The sequence below is a fragment of the Diadema setosum genome, chromosome 8 (genome assembly GCF_964275005.1).
Source record: "Diadema setosum chromosome 8, eeDiaSeto1, whole genome shotgun sequence".
NCBI lineage: Eukaryota > Metazoa > Echinodermata > Echinoidea > Diadematoida > Diadematidae > Diadema > Diadema setosum.
In genome coordinates this window covers 39,798,088-39,810,171 of record NC_092692.1, presented here as the reverse complement: position 1 = coordinate 39,810,171, position 12,084 = coordinate 39,798,088, and the positions used below count along the sequence as shown (strand labels likewise).

Sequence of the window (12,084 nt, the reverse complement as noted above, 5' to 3'; positions counted from 1 at the left end):
CTTCCTAAAGGTGAACAGGACCTTTAAGGATCTCAACACAGAGATACAGACATGAGAGACAGACGTAGACATAAAAAGAGAAAGAAGAGAAAGATAATGCCATGTAGAAAAGGGAAACAAAGAAAAAGAGAGGGATAGAAGGACTCTGGAGAAGGATGGAGAAAAAAACTGTCCAATCATGTCTTTCTTATTAAACCCAACCTCATAAAAAAACACACAAATAAACATGACCTTTCTTGCAACTACCTTGGGTCTTTGTTCTGCATGTTCAAAGGTTTACAAAGCCTTCAATAAATGCTTTGGTGTACGCTGGACGCAGGCCTTACTCATGAATGCCCTTTCTGAATATTGTCAGGACAGCTCTTATTAGATGTTGGGACCTTCGTAACACAAGCCAGTCTGTAAACACTTGATTCTGCCACCTGAAGGACACCTCTATTCTCTTGCCTTCTCAGGAGAACCACACCAAAATTAAGTGGCATGAAATTGCATTTGGGAAAATCATACATTAATTTTGTTGTGCATGTCATTAACAGCAGGGCATCAAGATCATGTATCGTACAGTAACTTATCTATTGTCCAAGCAATGCTCCAAATATTCAACACTTAGATCAAGTGTGTAAAACCACAATGGGGCCACCAAAATCCTCAATTTCAAAGTTTTGGTGGCCCGAAAAAAACACAAAACATTAAAAGTCCTGTTTTTTTTTTTAATGAGTCAAATATTTAAGTTTTATCATAGTAAGAATTGGAAGTTGGACATATCTACTCATAAATAAACCTCAACAAACTCGCAACACTCATTCAGTCCTTTTCATCCATCCTTTAAACAAATTTGACTGCTAATTTCCGGCGCAAAAAGTTACAAATTTATTGACATACTTTAAAAAAAAAAAAAACAAACAGGGTATACTGGTGGCAACTTTATGATTTCAAACTCAGAAGGCACAAAAATATGTGCCATTACAAGCTTCAGTAGATTCATAAATCTGAGTCAATTCATTATGATGAATAATAAATTCAGTACTCTATAGTAGAATAAACAAGACAAATAGAAGAACAGGAACTTTGCTTCATTTTTCTTGAATACTTTTTGTTCTATAAAAATCTGTGAAGTGGCCACCTGTCATTCTTGGCATTCATTGTAATTTTTCCTTTCTCTTGAATATCCAGATGTGATTTGCTCAGTTTAACAAAAGACAAAATGGAAAGAAAACTTACAATGGATGAAGCTCCTACAAAAATTTGTCTGTAGGGAACACCCCCTGTCCACAAACTTTGACCTTGTAAATTTAATTTCATTTACAGGTTTCCTTTTTTCCCTCATTTTTGTTAAAGATTTCATTCCCTTTATTCTTAGAGATTTTATGTGTAAGAGATTCTAAATTAGATACAAGTTGATAAACTTTATCATTCTTGATATCACATCTGCAAGTGAAATTGTTTATGCATGAGCAAACAGGTTGTTAGTGGCATTCGAAAACACAGACTATGGTTCCTGATGTCATTCTCTTCTCTTGCCTAAAGAATTCAGCAGTTTGCTATCTGTTTTAAAGCTATATACCTCTAACTACGACAGTTTTGGTACTCAGCAACTCTCTGCTCTCTCTTATGATTTGCATGTTGGTTCTGATACACACAAAAAGATACATCAGAAATCTGAACAACATTGACACTGTAAAAATCAGAGATGGTAACAACCCTGTCATGACAGATGAAATGACATGAACAGGCAAAGAGAAAATAATCAATATAAATGTTTCCATGTACAGGTACTTCATATTCACATCACAGGGAGTAGTATTTCCATTTCTAATCATTTCCAGATGTGGAAGTAACGAAGGTATCAGAAGAAAAAATATATATATTATATCTCATTCAACCTTCAGCAAGTTAACCCATCATAAAAAATAATGTAAATCTTGAGCAACCTCTCATAGTAAAATGTCTTCCATCTGATTGTGAATGGCCATTTTATCTTTCTCTAGTAACTGAACAAAAATCTGGGGCAGCATTGTGGTTCTTGTGAAAAAAAAATGGACTAGTTGAAAAGCAGAGAATCAGCAAAAAAAAAAAAAAAGAAGAAAAATTTATTTAGTCAAATTTAGTCAATACTGCCTGACTTATACAACTCTCTCCCCCCCCCCCCCCATACCAACCCTTAAGAGAGCTGGTCATAATAGAAGCATATTCACAGACTGATTCATGATTGAATCAATGGCACTTGTTTGGTGAACTGATTTTTTTTTTCTACCCTCACTGACTAAACATAGCTTGTACAGAATTTATGGCTGCCCCTAATACATAAGGGACATTTTGAAAACTACTAGTTTTAATATCATAATGTGGTCAAATTATAAATGTTCAATCATGCTAATGGTTTTGGCAAATTGTTTGCATCTTTTTTGTGTGCACTAAATGATGTCTGCTCTGATTAAAGCATTTTGATGTTTTCTGCCATACATGCACAGCCAGTTCAGATTGATATTTTTCTCATAAAGTACACTGATAATACCTCACCAAGATGAAACTGCTCTGCAAATTGAAAGAAAAGTCCAACCCAAATAGATTTTGATGATGATAATGAGAAAAAAAAAATCAGCAGAATGCACTTTATGGAAATCAGACAAACAGTGTGAAACTTTGGAATGTATTTTTTTTTAACAGCAATAATACAGCATCAAATATAATATGCAAGTCAGGTGAGATGATGATGTTCAATCATTTCATTGAGCATTTTTTGGTCCATAAATTTAGAATTGATTTATAATTGACAAAAAAAAAACTTAATCAATTTAGTTCTGACATTTGTGCAAATTTTATGATTTCAATTAGTTCAATATATTTTTGTTAATATGAGATATCCATGGATTTTAAAGCTGCAAATGTAGTGCTACTTCAATTATTTTTGCAGCAAACTTTCACCAGGATTTGATGGGTTGAATCAATAAATCATCTCTTTTCCCCTTCTGCAACAGTTCATCCCCTAATAACATTATCAATTGTTCAGATATCATAACACTGTAGTATGCTGAAAACATCTCAGTTATCACACAAGGAAAAGTAGAAATTACGCGGTGCGTAATATATGTCCCCGCCGGAAGTAGCATTTTGTAGCAAAATGTACAATATAGGAAAAAATCAAGGTCAAAGGTCAAAGAAGTCAAAGGTCAAAATTCTGTATAGAAGTTTTGAAGCCCTCACCTAGTGCCATCACATAAAGCAAACGGAATCGAAACCGGGTTAGAAATGGCGAAGGAGTAGCATTTTGTACCCAATGTACAATATAGGTCAAAAATCAAGGTCAAAGGTCAAAGAAGTCAAAGGTCAAAATTCTGTGTAGAAGTTTTGAAGCCCTCACCTAGTGCCATCACATAAAGCAAACGGAATCGAAATCGGGTTAGAAATGATGAAGGAGTAGCATTTTGTAGCAAAATGTACAATATAGGTCAAAAATCGAGGTCAAAGGTCAAAGAAGTCAAAGGTCAAAATTCTGTGTAGAAGTTTGGAAGCCCTCACCTCAAACAAAATCGAAATCGGGTTTGAAATGGTGAAGGAGTAGCATTTTGTAGCAAAATGTACAATATAGGTCAAAGGTCAAGGTCAAAGGTCACAACTGAAATTCTGTGTAGAAATGTCAAAGCTCCCATGTAGTGCTATCATATAAAGCAAACAGAATCAAAATTGGCTCATAAATGACAGAGGAGTAGCAAATTGAACATTTTGATCACACACGGACGCACACACAGACGGACGCACAGACACATACACGTACGGAGCCCGTTTCATAATCCCCTACTCGAACTCGTTCGGCGGGGACAATAAACACAGTCTGGCCTATGACAGTCCACTGCAGCTATCATACACGAAAACTACAATGGAAAAGTGGCCTTGTCGTTACCAATAACACCCCATGGTAAACAACATCAATAACAACTTCAGTGTACAGAATTATCCTTCAGGACTCAATGCACATGATTGTTTATGGTGCATATTGTGGGTATACATGCAAGGGGAGGGGAGTTATTGTTTTGTTTTATTTTGTTTTGTTTTGTTTTGTGTGGGGTATCTTTAAAGGGATGGTAACAGTATTGGTGGAGATGAGAATTGGGCTTTTAACTTTTTGCGAGATATCAAGAAAACACCTATGATATAGTACAGGGCATACCATTTTAAGAGGAATTCAAAGTTTATTTGATGAAAATCGGGTTTGGAATGACTGAAACATCCAAAAACAAAGTAAAACAAAGCAATCATAATAAAGTGTGGGTCCCACACTTATCAGAATCGCTCTTTTTTGGATATCTCAGCCATTTCAAAACCAATTTTCATCAAATAAAAGGTGAATTCCTCATAGAATTACATGCTCTTTCATATTTTATAAGAGGTTTCTCATTATCTCACCAAAAAATGGTAGAAACCTGAAATTAGGTCTCAACCAAAACTGTACGATCCCTTTAAGGGATGTGTATGTCCCAGATGCTGCATGGTTTTTATGTTCATCACTTTAACCTTCTGAAGAACACCACTTAACCCGTTCCATACTGAATTCTGAAATGCCCTTAGACTTAATACGCAGGCCACCAGGTTCCCGTACAGAACGGGTTAACAATGTCAGTGACGAAGCACACAAGCATGCCATTGAGGGCATATGATGAAGACAATGCATCCAACTCACTTTCTTATCTGTGCAATAAAGACAGCAATCCTGGGGATTTATGTGTATTGATTCAGTCGAACAATGACCTTTAATGGTGCTGGGTGTCAGCTTTGTTTTGTGTCTTTTCCATGAGAACCGAAGCTCTCAAGGTTATGTACTCACGTTTTCATATTCCTCCAGACCAAACTGTTGCTTGTTCCTCATTGTACGCTTGGCAAGGTACAGAGCTGTCAAGAGAGAAAAAGAAGAAGGGGAAAAGGAATAAAATGGAACAGGGTTATCTGAGGCTACATGTACTGAATGAAGATAACAGTTATAATCACTCTAGTAATATTGATCAAGGTAGATGCAGAGGGGTGAATTAATTTGATCAGGGAATATTCTATCACATACATGTGTTGAAGATGATGACGCAGATGATGGTGATGATGTTGGTAGAGGAAATGATGGGGGGAATAATTTGGTCAAGGATGGTACTGATGTTTGTGCTGCTAATTTTATGATGGAGATGTTGGCCTTGATGATGGTGGTGATGATATAAGAGTTCGTAATGGTTGGGGTATTATGATGGATGTATGATAGGCATAATGAAAATGCTACAGATGACACTGGTAATAGGAATAATAATGTACCAATGATAAGGTTCTTTTATAGTGCATATCAATGCCATTGATTGTGTGTCCATTCTTTAAGGACGACAAATATAGAGACAACTTTATGCTATCAAATGCATTATGCAATAAAATCATTTAAAATGTTTTGAAATGAATACATTTCCTGTACTACTGTTTTAAACTTTGGAGTAAGTTGTTTCTGAGTTCTTAAAGTGAGATGGAATAGAATTTCAAAGTAAAGGGGCAACGTGAGATCAAGATCGCCACCATAAAACTTGGTCTGAGTAACAGGACAATGCAAAATATCTTTTTGAGCACATCTGAGATTGCAGCAGGAGGGCACATACTTTATCAAATATTCACTGGGATATTTTGAAGCCACTGGAGACCTTCTTAAATCAGTAATAGTGGTAATAGAAATGCTGGTTGTGGGAGAAACCACATTTATGATACACTGAAAAATCATGAAGTATAAAAGGTACCTGATGTGTTTGTTACACTAGATCCTAATATGTTTGTAAAATCAAACATGTTTTCACTTCATTGTTTCACTTCATGAAAACCATTGAAATCATCTAAGAGCCATATTACTTTTTTTTTTCATCTATGACATTAAGTCAATTAAGAATGTGCATGTAATAATGAGCTCTTAACCCATTTGATTTTGCTACAACACAAATTTCCCATAGATGCTTTCCCAAGTATACTTGGCACTCGTCCTCAATGGGTTAAAATGTTTCATAGCAATTTCACCAATTATGGAGAAAATACTGCCTGCAAATACTAACATTTTATGGCTGCCACAATTGGCTTCCTTTCTAACAAGGGACTGGTCAGACTTTGGAGTCTGTTGAGTGATAGAAAATGTGCAGCTGCTGGCATTTTTGTGAATTATCAACCTTTCCTTGGAAATGTGGCAGCAAAGCACATCCATCATGTGTCACTTGCACCGACAGTAATATCATGTGAGACAGACAGACAGACAGATGGACAGACAGACAGATGGAGGAAGAGAGAAAGAGAGAGAGAGAGAGAGGGATGGGGAAAAGGTGGGAGAGTATGTTTTTGTAAGAGAAATGTCAAGAGAGTGAGATTTTAATTCATTAAAAAAGGGGGACCTTTGGACTTTGCAGGGCCTGCCAGTTGTCAATGGCAACTCTACGCGTGGTATCTAGAAGGCTGGTTCCTTTACAATCACACCGGTCAGCGATTCATGACACGGTCTCTTTCGCGATTGAGTCTCAAAAGGTAGCACTCTCAGTAATGAAATTGCCTCCGCTCGTGTATAGACGGTATATACCACTGCTTGGATGTGCTTTGGTTTCCATGGCAACCACATGCTCTGGGCATGCAGCCCAAACATCATCAGCAAGGCAGAAAATTGGTGGGATTTGCATGCTTTAAAGACATTCTTTACAAAAATGCAATGCCATGTCCCTGGCGGGTATGCTACATTATGCATGTGATCATGACTCGTGGTTGAGCTCTTGGCAACTTTAGCGGCTGTTTACTATGAAATATTTGTGACCAAAATCCAGGAAATGATCTGCAAGGCCATTTCAGAGTTAAAGGTACATGTATTTTAAGGCACAATTTCCATATACCCTGCTGAAACTTTCAATTTTTGCACTAAAATGGATGCATATGAATAGATTTTTGTGAATGAATGCTTGTTTAATTTGATTTCAATTGGGGAACAACAAAAATGGAAAATATTAGCCAAAAATTAGGCATGCTAAAAGTATTGCAATCTGAGAACAAATTTGATCATGGTTGCTATGTTATGTTTTATAACTGATTTCAAGTCAGATCAAACAGTAGGCCTATGCATTGATCTGCAGCTTGTTTGGAAATACTATTGCTTGGGCATGATCGATTATCATGTAACGTTGTGCCTTAAAGTTGGGTACTCCACTCTCAATTACCTTAATTATATCTCTAATCTCAAAATACTCAAAAACAACTCATTATCTTGGCAAATCACATCAGAAAGTTTCTTGGTAGACCCTTTGGATATACTGCATGCAAATTCCAAATGGTGGAAGATGAATTTTGAGCCCTTTTGAGAGCTAAGTTTTACCTTTAATGATATAGACATTAATGAACTCTAGGGCAGCTTGGAGTATACGTCAAGGCATTTTTAAAATAATCATCACTATATGTAGGTACTAACATCAATATTCATTGTTACAGATTATTTGCAACTTCCTCATTACAATAAATTATATATATGCACTTAACAATTTGATAAACATTTTCATTACTATAGCAACACTTATACACAAATGATTTTACAGTTTCACTTCACTGTCACCTGGATCAAAACTCAGAGCAGTAAATTGTTCTTCTGTGAAATGTGTTTTGTCAGGATCAATTGGGATTTTCAATTTTGAGCATCATTGCTCCAAAAGCATACAACATTCATGATCTTTCCTGAGAACTTTTTTCCCTTCCATGTTGATTTTTTTTTGGAAAAGATAGCAGTCCTTCTAAATAAGTTAATACAACAAAAAAAATCTAAATCCAATATGTAAACATTTGCATCAACTACATCTTGCAGGACATAGACTAATTATCATTCTTACCATAGTCTGTGTTGTCATGTGGTCGATCTTGCGACGTCCAAAAATATGGACTTTGGAACCGGTATAGCGTGTTATCTTCTTTGATTGAGAAACATTTGGTTGGCTCTACAGGGTAGATGTAACCATACTGAGCAAGTAAGGTCGCAAGATGTGTGGCTTCAGTAGTGCTATGGACATCAAGGGATTTTGTAATCCAGTCTATTAAATCAATACCTGTAAGTAAAGAATGAAATAATAAAACAGAATGATGGATGAAATGCAACTGTCTGTACATAGAAGTCCTGATTTTCTCTTTTTTTCACAACAAAGTTTGAATTTTTCAAATTAATGATTTCCTTCCGTCGAGACGGAAGAAAATCATTAATTTGAATAACAAAGCAGTACCCGCTGCATACTATAAGGATTAGAACCAACACTTGCTTTCGGGCGAAAGCTCGGTGGTCTAGTGGAGATGACGCCTGTCCAGTGATCAGGAGGTCGTGGGTTCAAATCCTGCTCGAGTATGTACGCCCATGAATTTTTATCATGGCTACTACTAAAACACTGATTAATTCAGTGCTTACTTACGTCGATGTAGGGCAATTTGTCAATCAGTTGCAAAGTTTGAATTGTTCAAAATTGTTGTACAACAATCACAACCAAAATTTTGATTTTCTAAAAAGAAAAAACATGGACATAAAATGACAATTTATTGCAAGTGGCAATTCAATTAGGCATCATGTATGTAAGCTCTTGAAAGCTGCAGTTCTAGATACACAACAACATATTACTGGCATACAAATAAGTAAAAGTAAAAGTGAAAATTTTAGCGCCCATTTCACATAACATGAAACTATATTGTACAAAAACGATTCAAACACATCAATTTTCTTTTTTGCTTGCCATCAAAGTACTTTATGATTTGATTCTGCAGAACTAAAAACATGCAGACTTCATCTTACAAAGCTGATCACAACAAAAACTTACTTGCTCAAAAATTTCCACTTTCACAGTCTGTAAAAGTAAAATTACAACTAGCATCCATGCTTTGCACAATGATAGGATATAAAGAGTTTGTTCACAAAAACTGATAAGTCCATATTTGCCAAATGGAGATATTTGCGATTAAAGGTCAAGAAAAATAAAGAGAATAATAAGAAAATTGTTGCTTCTTTTGACCATAACTTCAAATATGTACCTTTATATGTAGTGACCAATATATCCTTTAAAAGGTATTATTTTGTACTTTATGACAGAGACCGTGCTTCAAAATCTTCAAGGATGGACTTATCGGTTTTTGCAAACAAACTCTTCATATATCTCTCTCATGAAACTTGTGGTTGCCTTCATAGGATGTAATCTGCAACTGTGACCATACTGGGCTAATAAGGTTGCATGTGTGGCTTTAACGTATGTTGTACATCTCATATTCATAACTATTTATATGTAAAAGTGAAATGCCTGAAATTATTTTGATGCAAGTTGATCCTTGTTCAGCCTTATACTGATCAGTCTTTGTATATATACCAATCCATAATAATAAAAAGACATATATCCTTACAGAAATATCAGTCAGTTCTTACTCCCACAGAAGATCTTTTATGCAAAAGAACATTTTTGATATGGCGACATAGACCCAGACATGTACTTACCAGAAAAGGCACATGGCACGGAGGATAAAAAGACCTTTTGTGATCGAGTCGGGATCCCACTCTCAGCATGCTGCATGTTGCGTATCACATTTTCAATCTGTTTGTGAAGAACAGGCAAGAGAGAAGAGTTTGGATGTACATAAACATCTTTAACAGCTTGAACATTTACAACACAGTGCACTCTCGTTATAACAAACACAGTTATAATGAAATTCCAGTTACAACGAAGTAAAAAATGAAGGTCACAACATAATCAGCTCTATGTTGTTGTTGTTTTTTATTATTTATTTGTTTGGTTATAACAAAGTTTTGATATGACGTAAAAACTGCCGGTCCCGAGGACTTTGTTGTAAATGGGAGTCCACAATGATATGAAATCAAAAGGTTTTTCAGAAGATAGATCGTTGTGTTATGTTGTATTGTATTGTATTGTGTTGTGTTGTCTTGGTTGTGTGTTCATTTATGCTCCATTGAGCATTATACTTTCACAGGTATATAAAATGTGAGCCTGCATCACAAACCAACAAAGAGTCGCCAGATAGAGATTTTTAGATAAGGGTAGATTCTGATATTGAGGAGACTCTGAGCTTTAAAATGATATACAGCTCAATGGAAATGGACTCTCCTAACCTTTTTAAATATTGGAAAGAAAGCACACCCTCTGGAAAAGTGTGAACCGAGAAAAGAGGCTCGTAAGTACAGGGTCAATTCAAATGCTTAATCCTCACCAAACCGGCGTGCTAGCTGAGCAATGAATGGGACAAGAAATAGGGTGTAAACCACTGGAGCAACAACAATGAACAGATTATCAGATTGGGCTGACATTAAATATGTTCTATTAACACATTCTGTCCATGATTATTGCCAACTTTCAAAGCAGTAGCATTATTCCTCCAAAAGTTACTATGTATTTTGTTTCATGGCAAATGTTATAGTTTTCAATAAAAACAGAAATACAAATATATATACTGTAAGGAATGTTTTCTCATTAATAACACTTATGAACATATAAAAACAGTCCAATGGTCTTTGTTATGACATGTGATATGGAACCTAATCAAATGATTGGGTGAGAGCTCTCACAAAACCAGTCTTTTTTTTCTTTTCTTTTTTCTTTTTTTCTTTTCTATTTTTGCCTAAATGTCCAAAGTTGCTTATTTCACCTGCTGTGTAGCAATCGCTACTAATCATCGCTTGTCAGCACTTAGCTGCATTGCCTGTGTATAACAAAGGCATTGCAATTATTTGAGTGTTCAGCTCAGTTAGCTTGGAGCCACTGCTGGCCTGGGAATCTTGCAATAATGAATATCTTTCATTTCTGAATTAAAGTGTCCCAGTACACTTGAAGAGTTTGTTCGCAAAAACCGATAAGTCCATTTTTGAAGATTTTGAAGTACGGTCTCTGTCATGAAGTACAAAATAATACGTTTTAAATAATATATCGGTCACTACATATAAAGGTACATTTTTTAAGTTATGGTCAAAAGAAGCAAAAATTTTCTTATTATTCTCATTATTTTTTTTTTTTTACCTTTAATCGCAAATATCTCCATTTGGCGAATATGGACTTATCGGTTTTTGCAAACAAACTCTTCACTTGTTTATACAAATTCTTAACAACTGAGAAAACATGTCATACTTCACATATCATAGTTAATACTACTGCTTCATAAAATAAACATTAATTTATATGCATGGGCCTATATTCTAGGATTACAAAGTTTCAAAAGTTATGCAGATTACTTCTGTGTTAGTAGCTTGCTTCCTTAGAAACTAATACAGATGAAAAATAGAGAATAGTATTGAAGTGACAATCTTTTGTAATATTCAAAAGTTGTCTTTAATCACCTGCTCCTCTACCCACAAAGATTAACGTTTCACAGATCGTTTCCTTCAGAAAGAGTGCCCTCTGCCAACACTCTGTTGTGCAATGCTCATAAGACAGATTTCTGCACTACCGCTCTTGTGTTAAATCTATCCATCTCGTTCCCTTCTCTCCCACCATTCCTAATTGCCTCAAGTACCTCACTCACTCGTGACTAAGCACCCACACCCTGCTCGGCTGCAATTGTTTTAAAGAGATAAAGAGATGAGATTCCCCACTGCCAACCCCCTCCCCCTCCCCCTTACCCCTCCCCCTCCCCCCCCCCCCCCCCACACACACACACCTATGCCAACATAATGTCCTTTTCAACAACAGTGCTTTTGTAGAAATGTTGTGAGGCTAAATAGATACATTGTCTATCATAAGTCAGGGTTATGAAACCATGCAAATGTAACCCGGCCTCGATGTTGTAAACGGACATACTCTAGGCAAAGGAAGCATATCTGATGCAAGTTAAAATGGCAAAGATCAGTAATCATAACATAAAAGGACATACTCAAGGCAAAGGAAGCATATCTGATGCAAGTTAAAATGGCAAAGAGCAGTAATCATAACATATTTTTTCTTGAAGTTCTCATATCATCTCTCCTGAATAAAACTAAATCAAAAAAGTTTTGTCCACCTGAGGGCTGCTTGACATTATGTCTGGTCCCCTCCAATCAATATGCACCTCAAGCATTAATCATGTTAACAAGGGGAGTGGGGGGAT

General features: G+C 35.9%; 1 protein-coding gene across 1 annotated transcript in view; it reads right to left on the bottom strand.

The window, feature by feature from the left end:
• Window positions 1-12,084, bottom strand: part of LOC140232262 (regulator of G-protein signaling 9-like) — a 79,778-nt gene that overhangs the window by 54,981 nt on the left and 12,713 nt on the right. The window contains exons 2-4 of the mRNA XM_072312395.1: window positions 9,491-9,587; window positions 7,860-8,072; window positions 4,823-4,887 (exon numbers count right to left, since the gene is read on the bottom strand). Of these exons, the coding sequence (XP_072168496.1) occupies window positions 4,823-4,887; window positions 7,860-8,072; window positions 9,491-9,587 (375 nt within the window). The remainder of the gene's footprint in view (window positions 1-4,822; window positions 4,888-7,859; window positions 8,073-9,490; window positions 9,588-12,084) is intronic.